Source organism: Bombus huntii, unplaced genomic scaffold (genome assembly GCF_024542735.1).
Source record: "Bombus huntii isolate Logan2020A unplaced genomic scaffold, iyBomHunt1.1 ctg00000162.1, whole genome shotgun sequence".
Classification (NCBI taxonomy): domain Eukaryota; kingdom Metazoa; phylum Arthropoda; class Insecta; order Hymenoptera; family Apidae; genus Bombus; species Bombus huntii.
The window spans coordinates 44,483-68,354 of NW_026099403.1; the positions used below are offsets into that span (position 1 = coordinate 44,483).

Below are 23,872 nucleotides of genomic sequence, written 5' to 3' on the forward strand. Positions count from 1 at the left end.
AAATTTCAATGAAAAGCATATGTATATAGTTTACGCTTCGAGAATTATATGTATTGAGAATATGTATTTGCGCTGATTCTTTGTCCCGCTTGTTATGGCATACGTGTTATAATGATCCTCTAACAATGCTTTCAGGTATGATATTGTATACATTCATCCAGTTTCATTCGACGCCGGTGTCACGTAAAATGGATACTTGGGTTGCGAGAGAAAAGAAAGCTGAGTCGTAGCCCAACTATTAATTCTCTTTTATCGAACTTTATTATGACTTTGGCACTTACAGTAGAATAACGTTGAACAGAGAAAGGGGTGTTGTACAAGAACAGCAACTAGAACGAGAACTCCCCGGCCTGGATGAAGGCTGGATGGCTTATATACACCCTGGCTTGGGGATGTTGGGGGGTTTGGTGTGGATTCCAAGGAGTCCGAAAGTCGGGGTTGGGGCCTTATCTCTGATGGGGACTAAGATGCGTCGCGGCGTTGGCGTCCGACAGTCGGGAGTCGATGTCTTTTCTCTGAGAGGTAATTGGTGTCACACCGGCAATCGTTACGTCGGTTTTCATAGGCCTTGGCATCGTGTTTTGTGGATGCGCAATGGTCCATAACGTCTTCGTGTGGCAGAGGGTAAGAACATATCGCTATTAAAAAAGAAAACGAACACGTTCAAACACGTCTAAATTATCTTTTATGTGTATTTTACTCGGAAATCATTTTATGGTGAAATTTTGTTTTCAGAGTTACCATAATTTATCTGGTAGAGTTCATAAAAATTTTTCTGAAATCAATTGCAAGCTTTTAGGAAACCAGGATTTTTCACATTTTTAAGAAGCGTTATAATTATATTGCTGATCTTTATTTTATTCGTGCGAAATTGAAAAGTACGCAAATGGCGCAAAATGCATAAAATGCGCTAAAATATACGTATATAAGAAAACAAATCTCGATTAAAATTTTATTTCTTTGATTATGTTCGTAAAACTACAAACTTGTATAAAAATACGCATTCTAGTTATAAGTGTTAAAACATTCGATCTAGTCCTTATCACATTCATGAAAACCTCCATTTAACCATTCGTTGTATCAACGAACATTCATATGCAAAACTTACCACCTACCACATCCTCCGCGTATTAATATAATCCCCTTTTATAAATTATACACTTTAGAGTGGACTGGTTGGGTCAGAGTGATATAAGCTTACAAGTTCTCGAGGAGTTCTACCGAAGTTACATTTACGTTTGCATAATTTCACCGAAAAAGATACTCTGTAGAATGACAGGTTCGTTTGTTTATGTGATCCGCGATCGCAACTATTTCAAGGGGATTTTATAAATAACCATACACACGATATTCAGTGTATTTTCGTATTCTCGTTTATTTTTGGGAGATTTGTAAAACTGTTGAACAAAATAATTGAGTAACGATTATATTTGCTGAGAAAAAGTATTTTTCTCTGTACCCCTCCTTCTACTTCAAGCATGTAGTATTGACAATAAGATTGACAATGGCTGAAAGTAATCCAAAAGAGTTTTCACCATGGTTATCGGTAACGAAAAAGATTTGAATCATCTTCAATACTTATTCGTAACTAGAATCATTTCAACTAAAATGTAAATTCTTATATTATAACTTTTTTAATTTGTTATGGCCCCTGACTACAACCTAACCTATCATTCTTATTTCGTAGAAGAAGACGAATGCCGTGAAGGCGTTAGCGCGCGAACAGTGCGAAGCGGCGGTACAGCTGCAGCGTCAGCAGCAGCTGCAACAGCACCAGAACCAGCACTAGCTACAACAGCAACAACAACTACGTGGCCCGTTAACCATCCACCATGCTGGCTGCCCAACGAAAGTCGGGCCCGTGACGAACCAACTAAATACCAGCCACGCAACGCACGGCCGAGCTGCACAGTACCAACACTATCATCACCATCATCATCATCGACACGTGTCAATGTCTCCACCGCCCTTGTTGCTCTCATCGCCAGCTCCGATCGCGGCGACGCACAATCATCTGAACGTGAGCGGACACAGAAACGTGGTTACGCCACCGGATACACCAGCAGATAGATCGCCACCGAGTCCTGGAAATAAGCTAAATAGATCGCAGCATTTGCCACGGGAAGCAGCGTCAGTCCTGGTCTTCCGGCTGCCACATTGGATCTAAGTAGCGCAGCAACCACCAATAGTCCGCATGAATTGTCCACGTTAGTTTAGAAATTTGGTCCGAACATTATATCTTCACATAGGATTGGATATTAATAGTTGATAGTTAATTTACACATCGATCTTTTTATTTGTAAATTGGGTCGTGGTTTAGAGTTGGTTTGTAAAAATTCGGTCCTAATTGTTAAATGATGAATATTGATTAAGAATAGTAGGCATTGATGTACCAATCTTTTTTTAACTTATATACTTGAGCACACGCATTGGAGATTTCACTTTTATTCAGTGAAACAGCAACTTCATTACTCGCTTATTCAATACGGCAATTGCATATATTTCATGGACATTTTAACAATGTTTTGAATAATTTCTAACGGTACAATTGTGATGAAGTGAAAAAAATCGTGATAAGAAACAGAGAGAAAAGTTGCTCGTTAATGAATATTGACCAGAAATAAAGTAATTTCTAAAGAATATCCCGAAGACGTCGTAGATATTACGAAAGGAATGATTAACTTATACCCGCGTGTATCTTGCCATTACCATACTATTATTATTATTATTAATATTGTTAGTAGTACTCGATTACATTATTATTAATATTAATATTATTGCCTTATTATTATTAATGTTATGGAACCTCTAGTCCTAGGTTACTTTCGCTGCCACGAAAGGATAAGATTTTCGAATTTTTGACTATTACGTGTAATTCAAGTTTTCCTGTTGCGCATGCGCAGTAGAAAGAAAGTTAGCGGAACTCAAATCTCGAACTATAGAGAGTTAAAAAGTAGTAAAAGTAAAAATGCACGAATAACATTTGTATTTGTGCTGGATTAAGTTTGATAATTGAAAATTGAGTTTGATGATAACATTTTTTTCGTATTCGCTTTGGTAAATATTAGTTTTATTTAAAATTGAACAAAGCATTTTATGTTTTTCAAATACGGTACATAATCGTAATATCGAATTTTGTAAACTGATAGTAAGAAACTCTATAATTCGAGACTGGAACTTTGATCAAGTTCACATTGAACGTAAACTGACTTAATTTTGTTATTTAAGCGTGTATACTATATGTGTTTGTTCCTTCTTCTCTTGTGCGCAGGCTATAGCTTAATTACTTCCAATAAACGCAGTTATATCGAATCAATGACCGATACAAATTTAGATATTAGGATTATTTAAACAAGAGATTAAAAACTAAAAAGTATTGTTTTTATACTGCATATGTACATATGCAATATGAACGACAGTTTGTGTAATAATATGTACCCCTCTTCTTAGTTTACTTTTGTATATTTTGCAACATTTGATATTAATTTTATGAGGAACGTACTTACACTTTATCTTTGTAATTAAATGTGAAATGAAAGAAAAGAAATGACATGAGAAAAGGAAATTCGATGTATGAGTATATACGAATTGACGGAATTAAAATTTAACGCTATATTTAAATAGAAAACGTGAAATATCTTGTCATCTTAAAATAACTTGATCATTCCTATTCTTTTACATAAAAACACTTTTCGACTGTAACTTAAGAAACATGTCTGCTAACGTGAAACGTGCCAGAAAAAATTAACAACTTCCATTAAATTGGCAAATTTCTCATTAATATCGTAAAACTCGCGTTTACAAAGATCAGATCAGTGTACATAATATACAAAACAAATGCAGAATATATAAATATAGCACATACGTTCTGAATTGTATTCGAATTGGGCAGGGTAACCAAGTGAAAATATGTAAATTTCACGATGTGTAATGTACACTTTATCGAACTTGCTTTATGTACTGGTAATTATGAGAAATACCAACTTAATAGATGTATTTGGTATGTACCTAGTTAAGAAAACAATAAATTATTCTGAACAGATAAAGCGTTTAGTAGCTTGTGAAGTATGAATTTTCGAAAACGTAAGTATTTTATATCTAAGTAGTTAAGAAACGCGAGCAAGGGAAATCAAACAAAGGAACAAAGTTTTTTTGTTTAAAAATATTTAATTTGTTGTTCTATTATCCGAGGTTAGAAGCGATAATGTACAAAATCTGAATAAATAAGATTCTTCAATATTATTGAATTTTAATTCTAGGGTAAAGTAATATATCCGCATATTTTATTTATATACAATATGTATAAATAATGATGTGATTTGACTAATTTTGTTGAAAGAATATTTGTACTTTTTACGCAAAACTTCAGTCTTTTACAAACTTTCTTGTAATTAATAAACCAGTAAACACAATATTAATAAAATCTATTAAAATTATAAACAAACTCATAAGTTTTAATTTTAGTCCTTAAAGGTTGAAATATTTTGCTCCAATGTCGAGACATTTGTTTTAATCCAAAACATTACTATACTGAATCGATAATGTTGCATGTGCCACGAAAATGATGATAGTATCAGATAACTTGTTGTGAAACGAAAAAGCATTGCATGTACATTTCTGTTGTTTTGTTGACCATGAGTTTGATGATCTTTTAAACTTGCCCATAGCTAAGAAATCAAACGGTATATCTAAACGAAATTAATTTCAAATTATTTTTTAGGTTCTAAGCTTTTATCTAATCCTTCAGAAGTTGCAAAATTTATTCCACAAGAGTCTTTTTTATCATAACCAAGTACACATCTTAAAACCATTTAAGTCTTCCTTAGTAATTTCTTCTTATCTTTAATAGTAACGAAAATAATTTAGATGAACGTTTTAAAATTGACACCCTGTATATTAAAAATAAAAGATATATTTTCTTCATAATTGGATAGGCTTTTTACAATGGCAATGTACAAATATCAAAATTGCAATTATACTATAACATATGTATATATATAAGCTTCACATTTAAACACAAGATTCTTTATTATATTTTTTTAATACCAATATTTTAATAATTATAACAAGGGTTTTTTAACAAGAGATGTATAACATTGTATACAAATTTTCAAAAACCTATAGATAATTTCAGTTATGCTCTTGCATCATTAATTGTTGATGGAACTCTTACCTCAATTCCATCTAGTTCCTTAGACATTACTATTTGACAGCCTAGCCGTGACCTGAGATTAAATATTATATAACTGAATATGTCAATAAATATATTTATTGCTATACAAATTAATACTAATACACAATAAGATTTCTATTTATCCATTTGAAAATCAACATTGTAAATATGCTAATCCCAACATAGATTTGTAATGATTATAGGGTCATAAATAAAAAACTATGAAAATTTATTATAATTTCAGTTTCGTAGTATTCAGAGATAGCGATTTGAAATTCTACATTGAGATGCAGATTTCGAAATACCCAATACTAACCTGTTTTTACATAAATTTAAATAGAAAAATTCACTTTATAAAATATTAAAAAGTAATAGAATTAATAATGTGAATGATTTGATACTGATTATTAATATTACTGATTATAACGTATCTGTTAATTCATATGCTAAATTCAACATGTCTAATTCTTCATCTGTTGGTTTGTCAGGAAGTGCATCATAAACTTCTTTCGAAAATATTAAACGGCACGTACTACAAGTTAATGTTCCTTCACAAGCACCTATATCAATTATATTTTAAGATTACAACATACTTATATAATAAAGTATCAAAAGTTAAAAATAATAAGAATATTAAACCTGATAAAAATGAAAATTTTCAAATATTTTCTACCTCAAAATTATTTATTTCAAATTAAGTAAATTATGCTTCTTTAAAACATACCATATCCACCTAAATCAACTTCATTATTTACTACTATGTCTAATATAGTATCTCCAACTTTCCCTTTTGCTTTGATTCTCTCTCCACTTGCTTTAACAAACGTTATATTTACTCTGAAAATAATATTTATGAAAGATAAAAATTATCTCAATATAATTATTTTCTTTATTTTTTGTGTTTCTTCAATTAATCTTCTCTTAATTATACCTTAATTATATGTATCACTTATGATAATAGAAATAATTTAAAAATAAGATATACTTGTCTTAATAATACATAAATAAAATTCGTATATCATATATTTATAACAGTGTTATATTTTTAGTTGTTCACTGTCAATGTTGTTCTTATTAATACTATTCTATTAATACTATGTTATTTTTCTAGATGTTATACTCCTACAAAGAGAAAAATTTCTTAGACATTATTATTAGCATTATTATTTTGACACCAATTTTATATTGGAAGGTAAGTACTGAAATTCTATTAAAAAAAGAAGGAAAGCACAAGAAAATTTGTATCACTTACTCTTGTTTTTATGAAAGTGGTTGCGTGGTCGATATTCCTCTTGTTGCCTGCAAAAAGGGCAACGTTGTGTTGCTTGTATATTTTGAATAATTTGATGCAATACCGAGAATTGATCTCGAAAATTTTTGTAATTGATTTACTAACGCCATTCCACTGTCATAAATATCATGAGTATGGGACACCCTGTCCAAACACCAGATAAGTATTGCGGAAAATATCAATTGTAGATCAATTGTACTTTGTGCAAAAACTTTCACGGCATTCTTCGGCTGCTATACTGGGACGTTCCTTTACTGTGATAGGTTATAAAACGATTCCTAACACAAGTGACGTATCCCTACCGGACACGTGCTCTTCGGGCCACATGTTTTATGATACAAGACCAGCAAAATGATCAATGTGTAATTTTACATATCTTACATTTTTTCCAAATGAAATATTGTTTTTATTAAACGTTTAAAACCTCAGGCAACATTTATTTCATCTGATTTCAGTTTTACAAATATATATCTATATTACATATCTGTATAAATTACGGTCTGGTTATATCAAACAGGGACCGACACTCGCTAGGGAAAACTGCCCAAAAATTGAATCGTAAAAACCAATATGAAAGACAACAAATTTCTCGTTCTGCGGAACAAATAGAAATGAGCAGAGTATCTTTATCTTTATCTGAGACAGTCAAAGCGTATCACGCATACGCTAAACATGAAGAAAACTTTCTTGTCTTCCATGTTCATTTTTCCCTTTCCATTTCCGAACGGTTTCTTCTATATTTATTTATATGTTCGTGATTGATGCTATTGACAACATACAACTAAGGGGAAATGCGAATAGTAATAGATATATGTATAATTCATTATGCAATTTTATAGAATTAAATCTTATTTATCTTCAGATATAAAAACTATATTTACCAGCTGAAACACTAACGCATATGCAGTATAATATAATCTACTTAACAATCTCGTTTTAGTTATAATATGTGATTAATTCTTTTGCTATTTCGCTATAAACAGTTTCTTGTGCATACAATATTTTTTTATAGTATTCTAATATATTGTTAGATATTGTAAAGAAAGTAAAGTACAGTTATTGAAGTTTGGGAACATTCAATGTTAACCTTGCTTCAAAAAATAATCTTTCGAATGAATGGGGAATAGATTTTTAGTATTATAGTTGGTATAATGTCATCATTGTTTACAATGTGTTAGAGTTAAAGAAATGAGACAAATTAATATTTCAGAAGCAAATTCAATATTTAAATGATGTTATTTTAAAATGGCAGATGATATGAATGTTCTTTTTATACGAGGAAATGGAAACGTATGTATGGTAATGGAAACGTAATGGTTTTAACATTATTTTAGTACAAGATCTTAGCATAATAGTAATTAACAGTATCCACTACCTTTTAGTCAATTTTTGAAAAATGACATATATGATAATTTGCAATAGTTTGATAATAAAATACTTGTATCAATATTAATAACGTATAATTTGCTATCTCAAAAGGATACAGACACAGCCAATGATAATGTTTGGGATGATAGTGCATTAATAGAAGCATATGATAAAGCAATATATTTAGCAAAAGAAGAAGTTATCAAGCGAATGGGAATGGATGTTGGAAATTCTCAACCGAAAGAAAACCTACAAAATCTTAAGCAGCCTAAACACGCAAGTAAATTACACAAGGTTGTGATTTTGATAGAATATTACAAATTTGATACAGAATATTATTAAATATATTGATTAAGAAGCAAATTATTTTATTTTGCTATTTACTTATATTTATTTGTATACACATCTTTTCTCTATAGAAATGGATCATAGGAGCACCTTATCGTGCAATATACTCAGAGGATGGAGAAACTTATGAAGCTATAATATCAAAAATTTACGAAAACAATGGCACGTGTTGAAGTGGTTACCACTTCTAAGAAAACTCTACATCTGGTCTTTTTTAGTTTTCTCAAGCACTGAAGCCATCGACAGCGTGTAGACAAAAGACTGCGACGAAGTCAGGTCATAAACAGTAGACAGGCGACGCTGGCTTCGGGGTTTTTCAGTTATTAGGTAACACAGCTAGCGTGCGGATCTGGACCAGCTCAAATTGTATTTTTACTTATTACACTTCTATTTAAATATATTTTCTACCTTACAATTTATCCACGTGTTTTCTCTGTTTACACACCGAATAACCTCAACAGGTTATGGGCCCAGGGCTGTAAATTGCAAGGTAGCAACGTGAAATGAATAAATTGTTAAAGTGTTGTGCTTAGTAAAATAAGGGATAGTGCTAAAATGGAATCAGCAAGTGCGAAGGTCGAGATGTTACGCGGCGAAGAAAATTGGCTCCAGTGGCGTTTTGTTATGCGTACACTTTTGGAGGAAGATGACGACCTGATCAACGTGTGTGAAGGGAATTTGTGTCATCCAGGTAACAGCGCGGAGAAAGAAATCGCTCGTGGAAGATTTTTGAAAGCAGATCGATTAGCGAGAAAATTAATCGTGACCTCGGTAGGAAAGAAACCGTTGGATCTTCTTTTATGTTGCACGACAGCACATGAAATGTGGAAAAAGCTGAATACAGTATATGACATGAAGTCGGATGAGAATTTAAATATGGTCCAGAAGCAGTTCTTCGATTTTAAATGGGAAGAATCTGAAAATGTCTCTTACAACCTATCAAAGTTGGAACTCATAGCGGCGAAGATGAAAGTCCTTGGGAGTGAAATTGGCGAGAAAATGCTGATAACACGCATTTTATCGGTGTTACCAAACAAATTCGATCATTTTCACAGTGCGTGGGATTCCGTGGAAGAAGAAAAGAAGACCTTAGACAGGCTTAGTACCAGGCTGATGACGGAAGAAATTAGATGGAAGAAAGACGACCAGGAAACATCGGTGGCACTGGTAACAAAAGGTAATAATTATAAAAGGGAACAGCAGAAGCAGTCAAGTAAACGTGAATACGAGAAACAAGGACCAAGTTGCTTTAACTGTGGAAAAGTTGGCCATCTAAAGAAGGATTGCTTTAGATGCTTTATATGCAAAAGGAAAGGCCACACCAGCAAAAACTGTTTTAAAAATAACAAAAGAAGCAACAATAGAGACAACCAGGAACCTAGAAACCAAAATCGGGATCACAGCGGAATTGGTCTATTAGGAAGTACCTCAGCGATACAAACGGCAAACGCTGATGTTTGGATAATCGACTCAGGAGCTACGGATCACATGACAGGACGACGGGAATGGTTTAGCGTTTTCGAAGAATTCGATAACACGGTGAAGATAGAGATCGGCGATGGTCCGTTCATGGATGCGTGCGGCAAAGGAAAAATCAGAGTAGAGACTTTTGTGGACGGCAAATGGGTAACATGTACAATGAACGATGTTCTATACGTACCAGGTATGAAAAGAAATCTGTTTTCGATTAGATCTGTCGCAAGAAGGGGCATAGATTTTTGTATTTCAAAGGAAGGGACCAATTGCATATTTTTACAAAATCAGAAAATAATAGCAAGAGGTTCTGTTATCGGAAATTTGTATAAAGTAGATATGCGAGTTATCATACCGTCAGTTTGTAATTTTAGCAATAGAGCGGAGTCAAACGCGGACACATTGCAGTTATGGCACGAACGGCTATGTCATCAGAACATCAGACATGTTAAAGAATTCTTAAAGAATTCAAATATGAAAGTTGTAGAGGATAATAACTTTTTCTGTGAAGGTTGCGCGTACGGGAAACAGCATAGATCGAGTTTTCACGAGAAAATCAATCGGGCGACTAAACCTCGCGAAATTATTTATACGGATGTATGTGGACCTATGGAAGTCGAGTCATTAGGCAAGAAACTGTATTTTCTGACATTTAAAGATGATTTTTCAAAATTCACAAAGATTTACTTCTTACGACGTAAGTCAGAAGTAATTGAAAAACTAAAAACCTTTTGCCTAGAAGTTGAAAATCAATTTAAGGATAAAATTAAAGAAATTCATAGTGATGGAGGGAAAGAATTCCAAAATAAAGAAGTCAAAGAATTTTTAAGAAGTCAGGGAATTAGGCACACGATTAACGTCCCATACACTCCTGAACAGAATGGTGTCGCAGAAAGGGAATATAGAACAATAGTAGAGGCAGGTCGGTCGATGCTATATTCGAAACCAAATCTACCGCTGTTCTTATGGGCCGAAGCCATGAACACAGCAGTACATGTCATAAATAAGACGGGGCCGACAAGACAAGATAAGAAAACACCATATGAACTGTGGTACGGGAAACCGCCGAATTTAGAAAAGTTTAGGGTTTTCGGTACTGAGTGCTTTGCTCACATACCTGCGGAGAAAAGGACAAAACTTGACAAAAAGGCTAACAAAGGATATTTGGTAGGCTATTTAGATAACGGACGAGGGTATCGAGTGTACGTGCCAACAGTAAAAAATGTAATATTAAGCCGTGACGTAATATTTAAGCCTGAACTAGAAAATGCGAAATTCGTAAAATTAAGTTTACTGAAAATTGTCGAGCGCGAAGATGTGAGTGCGCAGAGCGATAGAGCATGTACGTATGAAAGTGCAGAGAGTGAACATGAAAAACAACCTCATGGAACTAGCGACAATGTGAGACAATTGAGAGATAGAGATAAGATCAAACGAACCGATTTTTATGGTAACCCAGTAACGTACGTGGCGGAAAAATTACCGGTGGATTTTAATGAAGCGATGAGATCCGAAAAGAAAGAGTTATGGGAAACAGCTATGAATGATGAAATGAAATCGCACCATGAAAATAAGACGTGGATACTTGTAGAAAAACCTAAAGATCAGAAGGTACTTAGCAATAGGTGGGTTTTAACGATAAAGCTAAATCCGGACAACTCGGAACGATACAAAGCGCGACTTGTAATAAAAGGGTGTTCACAGAAAGAAGGCATAGATTATAAGGAAACATATAGTCCCGTTGCTCGGTTTGACACAATTAGATTAATGCTCAGTATTGCAGCCAAAAATAATTTACACCTCGGACAGTTCGACATTAAAACCGCATTCTTATATGGAAGTCTGAAAGAAGATATTTATATGAAACAACCTAAAGGTTATGATGATGGTACAAATCGGGTTTGTAAATTGCTAAAAAGCCTATATGGCTTAAAGCAGTCTCCAAGATGTTGGACGGAACGTTTCACAAAATTTATCTCGAACTTAAAATTTTATCAGAGTAACGCAGATCCTTGTTTTTATATTTATACAAAAGACGACAAATTAATGTTGATGACCATATACGTAGACGATGGACTGATAGCAGCTTCAGACGAATCTTTAATTGATAAATTCTTCGATGATTTAAATAAAGAATTCAAAATTACGAGTTTGAAAGAAGTAAAGAGTTTTCTTGGACTTGAAATCAATAGATTAGAAGATGGTTCAATATTCATTCATCAGAGTAGGTATATCGAAAACATATTGGAAAAATTTAATATGAATGAGGCAAACAGTGTTTCTACACCTATCGAGACTAATTGGAACGAAAGTAACATAGGCGATAATGATTGTAACGCACCATACAGAGAAGCCGTAGGGAACTTAATGTTTTTACAAACCGTAAGTAGGCCAGATATTAGTTTTGCAATAAATATAGCGGCGAGACACTTAGAGAATCCAAACCAGTATCAATGGAAATTAGTCAAACGAATTTTGCGCTACATAAAAGGGACCGCAGACATGGGACTCTTATATACAAAAGCAGGCAGTCTCGAAACCTTTAGCGACGCTGACTATGCAGGCGACAAAGAAACAAAAAAGTCGACATCAGGCGTTGTATGTAAGTATGCGAATGCGGCCATCACATGGCAATGTAAGCGACAACAATGTATAGCTTTATCTACGACCGAAGCTGAATATGTCAGTGCAGCCTCAGGAGCAAAAGAAATTATGTGGCTAAAGAAAATATTTCTTGAATGTAAATTAGAGATCCTTAAGTATATGCTATGTGTAGACAATACTAGTGCCGTAAAATTAATTAAGAATCCAGAATTCCATCAAAGAAGTAAGCATATTGACGTAAGATATCATTTCTTGCGAGATTTATACAATAGAGGCGAAATTGATATAACGTATGTAACAAGCGAAGAGCAATTGGCGGATATATGTACAAAGGCGTTGCCAAAACCGAGATTTGAATATTTAAGGAAAAAGTTAGGTTTGAAAAGTAAAAAAGATATTAAGATGTAATTGTTTGTAAACATGTAGAGTTTTTAGGGAGGGTGTCGAAGTGATTATTACTTCTCAAAAAAAAAAAAGAGGAAAAACTCTACATGATCTGTTTAGTCTTCTAGTTTTTTTTTTTTTTTGTGTAATAAATTAATTTGTATGGAAAAGAGAAAGGCGGCTGGCAAATGTACTTGAGAAGGCATTGACAAATTAATTTTCAGATATTTACGACAAGAGTTAGAAAATATTAAGAGATAATTTGTAAATTTGAGATAATTGTTTGTAGGGATGTAGAGTTTTAGGGGGGGTGTTGAAGTTCACTTCTAAGAAAACTCTACATCTGGTCTTTTTTAGTTTTCTCAAGCACTGAAGCCATCGACAGCGTGTAGACAAAAGACTGCGACGAAGTCAGGCCATAAACAGTAGACAGGCGACGTTGGCTTCGGGGTTTTTCAGTTATTAGGTAACACAGCTAGCGTGCGGATCTGGACCAGCTCAAATTGTATTTTTACTTATTACACTTCTATTTAAATATATTTTCTACCTTACAATTTATCCACGTGTTTTCTCTGTTTACACACCGAATAACCTCAACAGCACGTGTGTTGTAAAATTTGTAGGTAATACCTTTAGCATGATGGTTATGTCAATTAAGAAATGTACTAAAAATACATATATATATGAAGTAAAGGCTTTCGCATAGTCTATCACAGTGTCATTCAGCAGGTCCTTAACTGGGCAGGAGTACCTGTCAATGTCTATGGGGAGACCCGTGGGATATAGGGTCATGAACCATAAACATGCATGTTACTTATTGTTCATTATTAGCTGCTTGGAATATAATTCTCCTCATTAGACGAGTGATTATTACTACATATATCAAGGCAAACATTTATACATATACATTTATGCACGGGAAATTCTAATACATTGCCTGTAAGGACAGTAACCGAATGGCACTCAGTCATTCTATTAAATTTCTTTTACTCTGTGTTTAGACTATGGTAATACACAGAAAGTCGAGTTGAGTTCTCTTTTAGAATCAGAAGGTTTGCAAAGTCAAATAGCACAACAAAAGAAAGCTTTGGAAGAGAAATTCAATGAAGAGAACGATGAGACTTGTGAGACTAATTTTTCTACAAATGTAAATTCGAAAAAATATAATGTAGAAAAAATGGATTGTGACTCTGAAGAAGCAAATGCGTATAAACATCACTTCATACCGGGACCATCTTTCAATTCGATGACTGATATAATGCCACCTGCACCTCCTTTACCACCACAATTAATGGCCAAGTAAGTACAATTTAAAAATTCTAATGGAATGCTGAATACTTCTAATATTAATAAGTAATTTGGAATAAGTTTAACATTTTATTTGGAAAAAAAATACGAAATTTTAATAAAATGTACTAGATTACCAGATAATGATACAGACGCACTTTCAAGTATGTTGATGTCATGGTATATTAGTGGTTACATGGTATATTACACAGGTAATTATTTCATATAAGTATTTTATTGTATATTAAATTTTCAATGGACTATGTTATTTCTTTTGTAGGTTATTATCATGGTTTGAAACAAGCAAGAAACAATCAAGAGAACAGGAAGAACTGTTGATTATATCAATTTTTTCAATAACAATATAACGATAATATAAGATATAATAAAATATAAAACTCATTGTATTTATTTACTTCAATTATTTGAAATAAAGAACAGCTTTATTTTCATATAAGACTTTGACTTTTTTAAAAATAATTACTAAGATAAGAAAACATAAAAAACATATTTTTGATAAAATACACTCACATATATATGTCGGGTTATCATTAGGATTTAAGGCGCATAATGATCCTTCGTTTGAATTAGCCATTGTTTTACGAAACAGAGAATATATTTACGCGAATAAACAAGATTTTACAAAATATTATGAATAATGAGTTTAATAAATAATAAGATTAACAAACGATAAGTTTAACTAATAATTAGATTAAAGATTAATAAGTTTAACGAACAATAAGAGGAACGAATAATTAGCCATTGTTTTACGAAACAGAGATTATATTTACGCGAATATACAAGATTTTGCAAAATATTATGAATATTGAGTTTAATGAATGATAAGATTAACAAATGATAAGTTTAACTAATGATTAGATTAAAGAATAATAAGTTTAACGAATAATAAGAGTAACGAATAATATGTTTTACGAATAATAAATTTAACGAATAATGAATTTAATTAACGCTATTAACAATGTTCCTGGGTTCAAACGAATCCACGGTCAACGGGATAACTTTTTACTATGCGTAGAATAATTTTAAACACAAAAAAATACGATTGCTAAGACACTCGGTAAATTGCTCGATGTATCACTTTCCAAGGCGATCACACGAATGAATATCTGATGAAAATCTTTTTCGCTATACGACTGCATTTGTTTGTTATATGCTCGCTGGAAACATCGAGAAGGTTCCAATCGTTGTTGCTAGGCAATTTCTGTCAAAAGTTTGTTGTATACTCTTTGGAAACATCGAGAAAGATTCAAACGCCGTTACTAGGCAGTTTCTGTCTGGAGATTGATTCCTAATACAACGTGTGTCCCATTATATCGACATCTCTAAAGTACAATTCTATGTGATTTCTAGGGAGAACAATACAACCGATCCACACCTTCGTCAGGCAAAACGTTTATCCCGTGACCGTGGCTACGTTCGGCGACCAGTTGTCACCTCGAACTCACTTTCGCTTTCACAAATATCAAACAATTACAAATGACAATTGCTTAATTACAGTTATGATAAAATCTAGGCTAAAGCATTAGAAGGCTTCCTCAAAATTGCAAAGGAAAGGCTCCGGTTTTCCTTTCATCTCCGACATATATAATACAAGGATATAATACAACCGAACATTTTAAACTTAGCCTATAGCGCGTACGCGCACACACATGCACACACATACGAATGATTTCTCGAACGATAATCCATTTATTTATATTTTTCAATATCTGTCCTTACGATTGCGTATTTATTTGTTCCACGTATCATATTTATCTATTTACGTAACTGTAGGTGACATTTTTTTTAACAATTTTGCTAATATTTCATAACTTTTTAATTCATATTTCAAAGTGGTAACAGGTGTTTCTTTCTTTTCAAGTCTCCTCCATATCGGGCTTATTTCTAGTAGCCACGCTTGCTTACAAAGCAATTTTATATCTGCACAAGAATATCTTTCAGTACATTTTACTATGTGGTTTACAATATCTGTATTTTCTAATAAGTGGTTGCTAAGGTATAATTTGAATATACCAAGTCGAGCAACTTCATTGGGTAATGATACGTATATTTGCTTTTCGAGACGCCTGAGTAAAGCTGCATCAATGCCCCTAATAACATATTTACAATAAATATTATCGTTCTATTATACTAATAATGATGAAGGAATACTTCAAACAACACAATAACATATTTGGAATTTGGAGAAATATTACGATATTTTCTACTTAGAAAACATTGAAATAACGTGATATACGTACCAAGGGGAATTAGTTGTAGCCAGAAGAACTACATTAGAATTCTCATTAGACACTAATCCATCCAATCTAGAAAGAAGTTCTGATCTGAATCTCTTTGCAGGTTCAGACAATATACAGTCTCCTTTATTTGTGGCGATCCAGTCAATCTCGTCGATAAAAATAATTGTAGGCGAATGACTATAGGCAAGTTCAAATAAAACCAGTTCAGTTTAACAAATGTATTATTCATTAAATATTATATTCGAAATTCCTTAAATTCATTGCCTCATCACGAATATGATATCATTTCGTTTTCCAAACAACTATTCTATTTATATATAAATGACGAAAAATAAAATCAAATTTTTTTATACCTAGAATCTCTCCTTCATAGACAAAGGAACAAAGAAACTTACATAGACAAAGCAACTTACACGTATATACTTCTCGGAATCGCCTCTCCATTTGCTGACCAATGAGCTGGCAGTTATGTTAAAAAAGGTGCAATGGCATTCTGTCGCGACTGCCTTCGCTAACTTCGTTTTCCCTGTTTTGTATATTTCTTGTAAACACGTACAGAAATGAAAAGAATACGAGTATCTTACCTGTACCAGGTGGGCCGTACAGCAAAATACCTTTCCAGGGGGAAAACGGGCCATCAAAAAAGATAGGATACTTAAGGGGATACACAACGGCCTCCTTAACAGCGGTTTTACATTCTTCTAGGCCTATAACGTCATCCCAATGTACATTTAATTTGTTTACTACGATCTCCTGTGACGATACAAAGATAAAATGGCGTCTTCTCTATATTAAGTAAGCGTTACGTAATTTGATATTTGAAGCGTTACTGAAATCACGTCATCGTCGATATACGTTGGACGGTTTATCGACGGGAATTTTATCGTTTAAAAGCTTTACGATACGTATATTAATCGAAAATAACTTACGCATGAGACGTCCTCAGCAATCTTTCGTAATTCCGGATTATCTGAATAAAGCTTTTCAATGCATTTCAATATCTTCGATTGCATGGATTGTTCCATTGGGACGTTAAATAGCTCTTCTGATGAACGTGCATCACTCTCATTGGGGAATATTGACGTCACTGTCATTGCGAGATTAATATGATTCGTATTGTCATCAGTTATCTTCTGCTGTAGATTCGTCTCTTTCACAGGCTCACTTCTCGCTTGTTTACTAATAGATTTGGCTTTTGTCTCAATACTTCTACAAACACTGGATCATATTGTAATACGATACGTTGAATACGATACGTTGAATACGTTGAATACCGTTTAATATCGTTAAATAATTTAAATTCTTACGTTTTGCTTGCATTTGTCACTTCCCTCGTCATTTCCCTTCCAGTTATTTTCTTACACAATATGGGATATTTTTGAAATTTCATCTTGTAATAATTTTCATACTCTGCAACGATAATTTCCAAATCGATGTTGTCGCAAACCCGATGTTCGGGAGATAGACGAGCTTCCCGGAATAATACATCGCTAACGTCTATATACATAAAAAAATGTAGTTTTTAATTAATTATAGTTTTTAACTAATTAAAAATATTTTTCGCAATGACTGAACACTATAAGATAACCATCAAACAACTGTTTTATCTCTAGGTAAGACAGGCAAAAGAATGTATTTACTATATAAATCCTCGAAGATAATTTCTTGTCTTCTGCTTTTTAATTTCCAATTTTTAGATGGATAAGAATAATTTGAATTTATACTTCATATATTTGTTTATAACTAGTTAATCTACATAATCGATTGAGTTATTCTTAACTACTGAATTACCGATGTCGAATTTTCAAATTTGGTTTCGCCTTCTCTCTCCATGATGTCCACTGATTTCTATTTCGATTGGTCACTGACACTATTCAAAAGAATTGGAACTAGGAATATATTTTAATTATAATATACTCACCCATTGTGTTCCAAATAGCAAGGTATAATATGTTAATAAGGTATAATATAATATGTTCCGATGACGTTCCGAAATACGACTATCCTCCTAATATAATTATTTTTTCATTACAATAATATAAGGTTTCTCATGTAATTTTTTGTTACATTTGCGAATTCAACGAGTTACACATGATTTTTCATGAAACACGAACGTTAAAAATATTTGATACAGCCTAATTATAAAAATTGTTAGAAGCAAAAGTCATAGATACTATGTGCGAGTATCGCATGAAACGAACAGCTATTAAGAGAACTGCAGCAATATTACAAATCAAATAACAAAACACACTCGTCTGTGACGTGGAAATTCTAAAATCTAAAATCTAGAATATTCCTTACCTTTTTTCGCAGATTATAAAATATCTTATTCATACTACCTTGCATCGATAAATCACCGTTCATAGTGACACTTTCAAATCGCCTATCGTTTCTCAATGGATACGAGAATTTCCGTTTATTACTTTAAAAACAACCCGTCCATTACGTTTCTCTTAAAAAATTCTTTCAACTCCGTTGAAAACCGAGCATCAAACAAGAGACAAACGATTTGTTGTCATGGAAATGTTTGGTTCACACATAAGCAACGCACAAATATAATGATAGAATAGCTGAGTGTGTGTACTGTATAGTAAGATGGATGCAACATGGAAATAGAAAGAGAACACCATGTATAGATACTTCCTGTCCTTGTTTAATCAGGCATGCACACTAGTGGACACTGACGCTGCTCGTATACCGCTGTTACATATTTCCTGTACAAGTGCGCGTCATTAGACAAGGACGGAACATCCTCTCTCTACTTCTCTATCGCGCTTTTAGTTCGCTCACGCGCTCTGTACTTATATCTATTACATTTCCACCATAAGCAGCGGCCGTGCAGTGACTTACAAAAGTTCCGAACGGTTCCATCCTGGGCGGACGGTTAATTGCGTTCGGTACTTCGAGGCAGGAAGGTGAGTACAGAATCGCTCCTCTTAGTACTCTTATTAGAAGTGTTATCATCGAATATAAGTTTTTTCAATAAATTCTTATCGTTTTACAATTTTTCTAGAATACAATGACGTCAGCAATCGATCATTTTCGCGAATTTATTGTAAATTAATTGGGGGAATATCTGGAGTTCTTTATCGGTTTCGACTGTAAAATCAGCAACTATTCGAATTTTTCATTCATAATTGTGACATTTTCGACTCTTCCGTTGCCAAGACCCTCTTGAGAGATTTTTGGCACGTTCCATCACCCTTGTTAAACGAGTGCACATTGGTGGATATATTGATTTTAAAAACCAATACGTGTACGAGATTTATTATCTCACTGGGACAAAGAAATCCGTTTTATTCGCGAATTTTCCGTGTTTCTTCTTAATTTTCGTGAGTGTCTGGCGCGGAGCATTATTTGAATGAACTTTTCATCGTTCAGATTATATTTCGTTTAAAAAGATTGAAATTGATGTCGAGAAGAAATGAAACAAGGTGCTCGGGTATTCTTTCGTTTCCCGGGGAAAGAGAAATATGAAAAAAACGGTCGTTCTTCCTTCTGCCATTTTCGTCCATTACCAAAATGGTATGACCCAAGTGTCCCGGGCCGTGAATCAATCAAGCGAATTTTGAATAATTTTTGAATAATATCCAGTTAATAATTTGTGAAACAAATTAATTTCATTTTATTGTTGGAAACAAATTAGTTGGATTTTTCTTTCTTTAGCAGTTTTTGCCAGAGTTGACCTGACGTGCTACTTCAGTTTCCATCTTCGCTTCTTGAAACTTCCAACGTCCTTGGTGTTGGAGTCTCCTTGCCCAGGTGAGTACATAGCTTCTAGATACTCGTCGCTGTTCATCCTTACGAGCCTCTCGAGCTTTAGTTGTCAATTGTTATCGTTAAAGGAAGAGAAGCTCGCGACAGATGTTATCGAACAAATCGTTTATTCTCGAAAAGTTCGAACTTGTTCGTTGCGTTTGAATATATATGGACGGACGCCATTTTTCATGACATCATCATGATTTGTCATGTCGTGAGTATAGCTTCTGACTACCATATGTTTGTGATTTATGTGAAATTTGACCACTATACCGTGATAGAATAATATTTCCAATGAATTATAAATATTTTACATTGTGAATTATAAATATTTGTTACAAATTATATCGTACTTGAGGTGAAAATGAACCATATATCTGCTTATGGAATATGAGGTAGTAAATCATTCGAAACATAATAACGATTAATTAAGCACATATACAATAACGTTTACGAATGAATATTGCGAATTATTGTATGGCTTTAATGCGGTATTTAATGTTTTGATTGCGGTCTTTGAAATGGTATCATAGGTGCTGATATAATATCGCGCGAAAAAGGAAAGACCAGTGGTTAATATTGCAGGTGCACCAGTGCGTTGCGCTCGTCGAGGGTGGTTTTGACGCTGGTGCCGAGGAAAGGCGCAGAACGTGTTCGATCGACCCGCGAACGTAGCCTGTGCTCATACTGCGACAGAGTTCGTTTCAGTTAGGCTCAGTCGCTGTTTGTCCGTCGACAGCGTATAGTCGCGTCGGCCTACGATTCCTTTTTTCTTCTTGTTTCTTGCGAACTCTCTCGCAACAGCCGTTCTATACGTACGCCGCCAGTATATCGCGTGATCATCGTTCCCGTTGCTTCCCTTACCCTCTCACGTCCTTCGAAGAAGACCTCCCTTTGGTTTTTCCTTGTTTGGAGGGAATTCATCGCTCGGACACATGGACTGCGAAGCACGAGGGTTGATCGAGGCATCAGCGTGATGTACTTTTCAGGTTTCATATTTTCTCTATGATACTTTCTAAGGAGAATTTGGAAGATATATATTTTTAGGAAATAAAGGTTTTTATGGAGTCATCGATAAGTTAGAATTTAATTAACTCTCTTATAACAGGTATTCCAATTTTTTAATATATAAATTTAGTTTCCTCTATGGTGTTAGAGAACATAATGCGAGCATTTTATGATATAACGAATATATTCGTATATATTTTAGTTTATTCATTCGTCAAATTTCCCTAGTAGGCCGGCCTGCAGCTCACATGCAGTACTTAGTAAAAATTTGTTTTGTTAGAGGTTGGCCATTCTTCTTGCTATAAAAATATCGTGAAGTCATATCATATGATAAAGCACCTTCTGAAAGCTAGATGCTCGATAACGAGCCTAATGATTCTCGGTAGTTTGTAATGTCAAGCTTTGAATTGGCGAGATCGCTCTGCTGTCAAACCGCCGTCCAGCGGCGACCACATTCTTTAACCACGTTCAAGGGGTATATCACGCTACAGAAACCATCAAAGGGTTTGCAAGTTAGTTGCCTTTTAGAAGTGGGGCAGTTGGTTGTTACATGTCATCCGTAGTTGCTGGCTGTTCTCCTTAGTCGCCATACATCATAGAGACGACGGTTATAGTCGCCAGTTGTCCTTGCTAATGGTTGCTTGTTGTCGCTAGTTAGTTCTCGTTATCGTTATGTATTCCATCAATCACGCGAAATTTAACGTATGGGATTTTATTCTTCTTTATTCTTTCTGTAGGGAGATTTTTTAAGACGAGGAAAATATAGAATATTTCAAGACGACGGTAAGGTTTGAATTTAAGTAACTATTTTATGATACAACAAAGTGGAAAAACGATTTAATTTTATAAAGTTTAAGGTAATTTTTTAAAAAACTTCGAATTTAAAAAATTCAAATAGATATCTTAAACGTAATTAAACCCTCCATATCGTAAGAAATTAAATGAAATTGCGCAAGAAAGTTAATACATTTAATGTATTATTTTAAACATTTATTTAAAAACATTTATTTAAAATTTAAGTGTAGGCGTTGACGCGCGCGCGCCATTCGAAGCATTTGTCAGTTCGTTACATCTGCGGTAAAAGTTGTAACTACGAAGAAGCTTAACACATGGTGCGTCTCAAGACGACAGTAAAAAGTATTAAGAGATTTTTCGAGATTTTTTCTTTTAAGTTTCCAAGTACTTTTTCTATTTAACTTCTTTTTTTTGCATTTTCTCACAATATTCGATAAATAGAGACGAAATATGACAGTTCTTAGTTCGGGGATTTATTGGTTCGAAAGTTACTTCAAAAGTGTTTCTGGAGTTTGTGCGGTTAATACTTTTAAACTACTGAGTACGACTTATTCCGTATGGCTGGACAAATCTTTGTTGATACTGTAAGCGTAACTGGTCCGGATATTGTCTTGTGGAGATAGAAAAATACACGAAGTATTGATTGAACTACATATTTTTTTAATTCTTTTTTAATTCTTTTAGTTCTTCATATATTGATAATAGAACGATATTCCGCTACTTTGAGCACAATATAGTAATGTTTAAATAAATAATAAAATTTACGCATTTCGTCTTCATGCGTCGATAAGAAAATGCAAAAAAAGTTAAAGAAAGATGATGCGTAGATGCGAAGTTTAGTCAGCAATAATATTTAAAACCTCTAAAATATATTGTACACATTTATTTGCAAATAAGCTCAATGAAATTAAACTGTAACTGTGTTTCCAATAATGTCTTCGATGTATTGCTCGCCATTATGTCGGATTAACAACTCTAAGTGATCGACCTTAATCACTAAATGGCGGCCGTGATTCAGTGGTATAGCTTTACATATGACGGACATCGCAGGCGCTTATAAGACGTCTATTGTGAAACGTTTCCAATAGCACCGTTTATGTGATGGTGAAATCTGAATATATATATATCGCTGAAATATATATCGCTTATCACTTGAGTCTGACACGATCGTTTTTAAATAGAATCACAATTTTTTATTCTTTACAAAATCAGTCTATAAAGATTATGTGCAAATAAAATAGATAAATAGATAAATGGTTGTACAAACTTATAAAACAGATATTACAAGTATATCTAAATAAATGATATATTTATAAATTGTAATATTTGATCTAAAGTTTAAATAAATAAAAGAGATACTCGTGACTTACAATAAAAGTATTTTTTTTTTCAATTTTTAAACAAAGCAAAAGTGGATAACAATTTTTCAAAATGTAAAAATCAACACAATGGTTGGTTTCTTTAATTAATCAATAACGTTTAAAGTTAATTAATGTCCAGAGTGGTTTGTACATTTTGTATTTCGCCGTATTTCAACGTTCGATGTGTAAATAGAACTTGATGCCTGAAATATCGAAAAAATAATTAAATCCGATCGTTCCGTCGAATTTGCAAATTGTATACTCGTGTAAAATCGAGTGCGCTTGTGTATGCTGATACGAAATGTGGTAGTATATTTTTCTTTTTTCGATTATCGTTATCACTTTTTGTGTGGAAAAATTAATTCCGTGAATGGAAGTGCAATCAATACGGTTTATCACGAAATAATAGCACAACGACGGTACATATTGGTATTGACGTCAGCTTCACAAAATTTCTCGAGTATCGCGGTCGACTATTTGGGTTAAGAATTCATTTTCAAGGTTCTACAAGCACGAGTATCTTATGGATATGAAATTTTCAGTGTACATTTTAATAACCATATTTCATATTGCATGCTGCGGTCCAAGAAAAATCCGCAGTTAATATTCTGCTAATCCCTGCTGCTTTTAAAGACCATAAGTAGTCGTCCGTAAGGTTTAAAAGATTTCGAGTAGATTTGTATTACGTATTTTATCTTCTAATTTTTAAAGAGAGGGTCGTGTTTAATTAATTGAAAATGACGAAACTGTAATGGGACAT

The 23,872-nt window shown here is 33.5% G+C and overlaps 2 protein-coding genes, 1 long non-coding RNA gene and 1 pseudogene across 7 annotated transcripts; 2 read left to right on the forward strand and 2 right to left on the reverse strand.

Annotated features, from left to right (window-relative positions):
* The first annotated feature begins 1,644 nt into the window (after positions 1–1,644).
* On the forward strand, positions 1,645–2,167 carry LOC126877416 (uncharacterized). Its single transcript, XM_050640181.1, has 2 exons — positions 1,645–1,814; positions 1,885–2,167. Exons 1-2 carry the CDS (start codon positions 1,645–1,647, stop codon positions 2,165–2,167), a joined length of 453 nt encoding a protein of 150 aa, XP_050496138.1.
* A 2,725-nt stretch (positions 2,168–4,892) lies between these two features.
* LOC126877419 (uncharacterized) lies at positions 4,893–6,758 on the reverse strand. Its single transcript, XR_007694998.1, has 4 exons — positions 6,426–6,758; positions 5,898–6,010; positions 5,601–5,733; positions 4,893–5,225 (listed from the first exon to the last, which is right to left on the reverse strand). It is a non-coding gene; the product is annotated as an uncharacterized LOC126877419 (long non-coding RNA).
* On the forward strand, positions 6,159–14,385 carry LOC126877417 (survival motor neuron protein-like). 5 transcript variants are annotated; one of them, XM_050640183.1, is made up of 7 exons: positions 7,262–7,606; positions 7,675–7,763; positions 7,944–8,126; positions 8,252–8,342; positions 13,685–13,940; positions 14,061–14,140; positions 14,209–14,385. In XM_050640183.1, the coding sequence occupies exons 2-7, from the start codon at positions 7,710–7,712 to the stop codon at positions 14,265–14,267; spliced, it is 723 nt and encodes a 240-aa protein (XP_050496140.1). In that variant the 5' UTR covers positions 7,262–7,606; positions 7,675–7,709; the 3' UTR covers positions 14,268–14,385. The 5 variants fall into 5 exon arrangements, with proteins under 5 accessions (XP_050496139.1, XP_050496143.1, XP_050496140.1 ...); XM_050640184.1 differs by having other exon boundaries at positions 7,264–7,606; positions 7,675–7,754; XM_050640182.1 differs by lacking the exons at positions 7,262–7,606; positions 7,675–7,763 and adding an exon at positions 6,159–6,365.
* Positions 14,386–15,708: 1,323 nt separating this feature from the next.
* LOC126877418 (katanin p60 ATPase-containing subunit A-like 2) lies at positions 15,709–18,122 on the reverse strand (annotated as a pseudogene).
* Between the last annotated feature and the right edge of the window lie 5,750 nt (positions 18,123–23,872).

Bases quoted from the DNA above. Each gene is read 5' to 3' on its own strand.
- LOC126877416 (XM_050640181.1), top strand. From the start codon at position 1,645: ATGGCCCCTGACTACAACCTAACCTATCATTCTTATTTCGTAGAAGAA. The intron at 1,815-1,884 runs GCCCGTTAACCA...ACTAAATACCAG, and splicing joins ACAGCAACAACAACTACGTG to CCACGCAACGCACGGCCGAG.
- LOC126877417 (XM_050640182.1), top strand. From the start codon at position 6,285: ATGTTATACTCCTACAAAGAGAAAAATTTCTTAGACATTATTATTAGC. The intron at 6,366-7,943 runs GTAAGTACTGAA...CTATCTCAAAAG, and splicing joins CACCAATTTTATATTGGAAG to GATACAGACACAGCCAATGA. The intron at 8,343-13,684 runs GCACGTGTTGAA...GTTCTCTTTTAG, and splicing joins AAAAATTTACGAAAACAATG to AATCAGAAGGTTTGCAAAGT.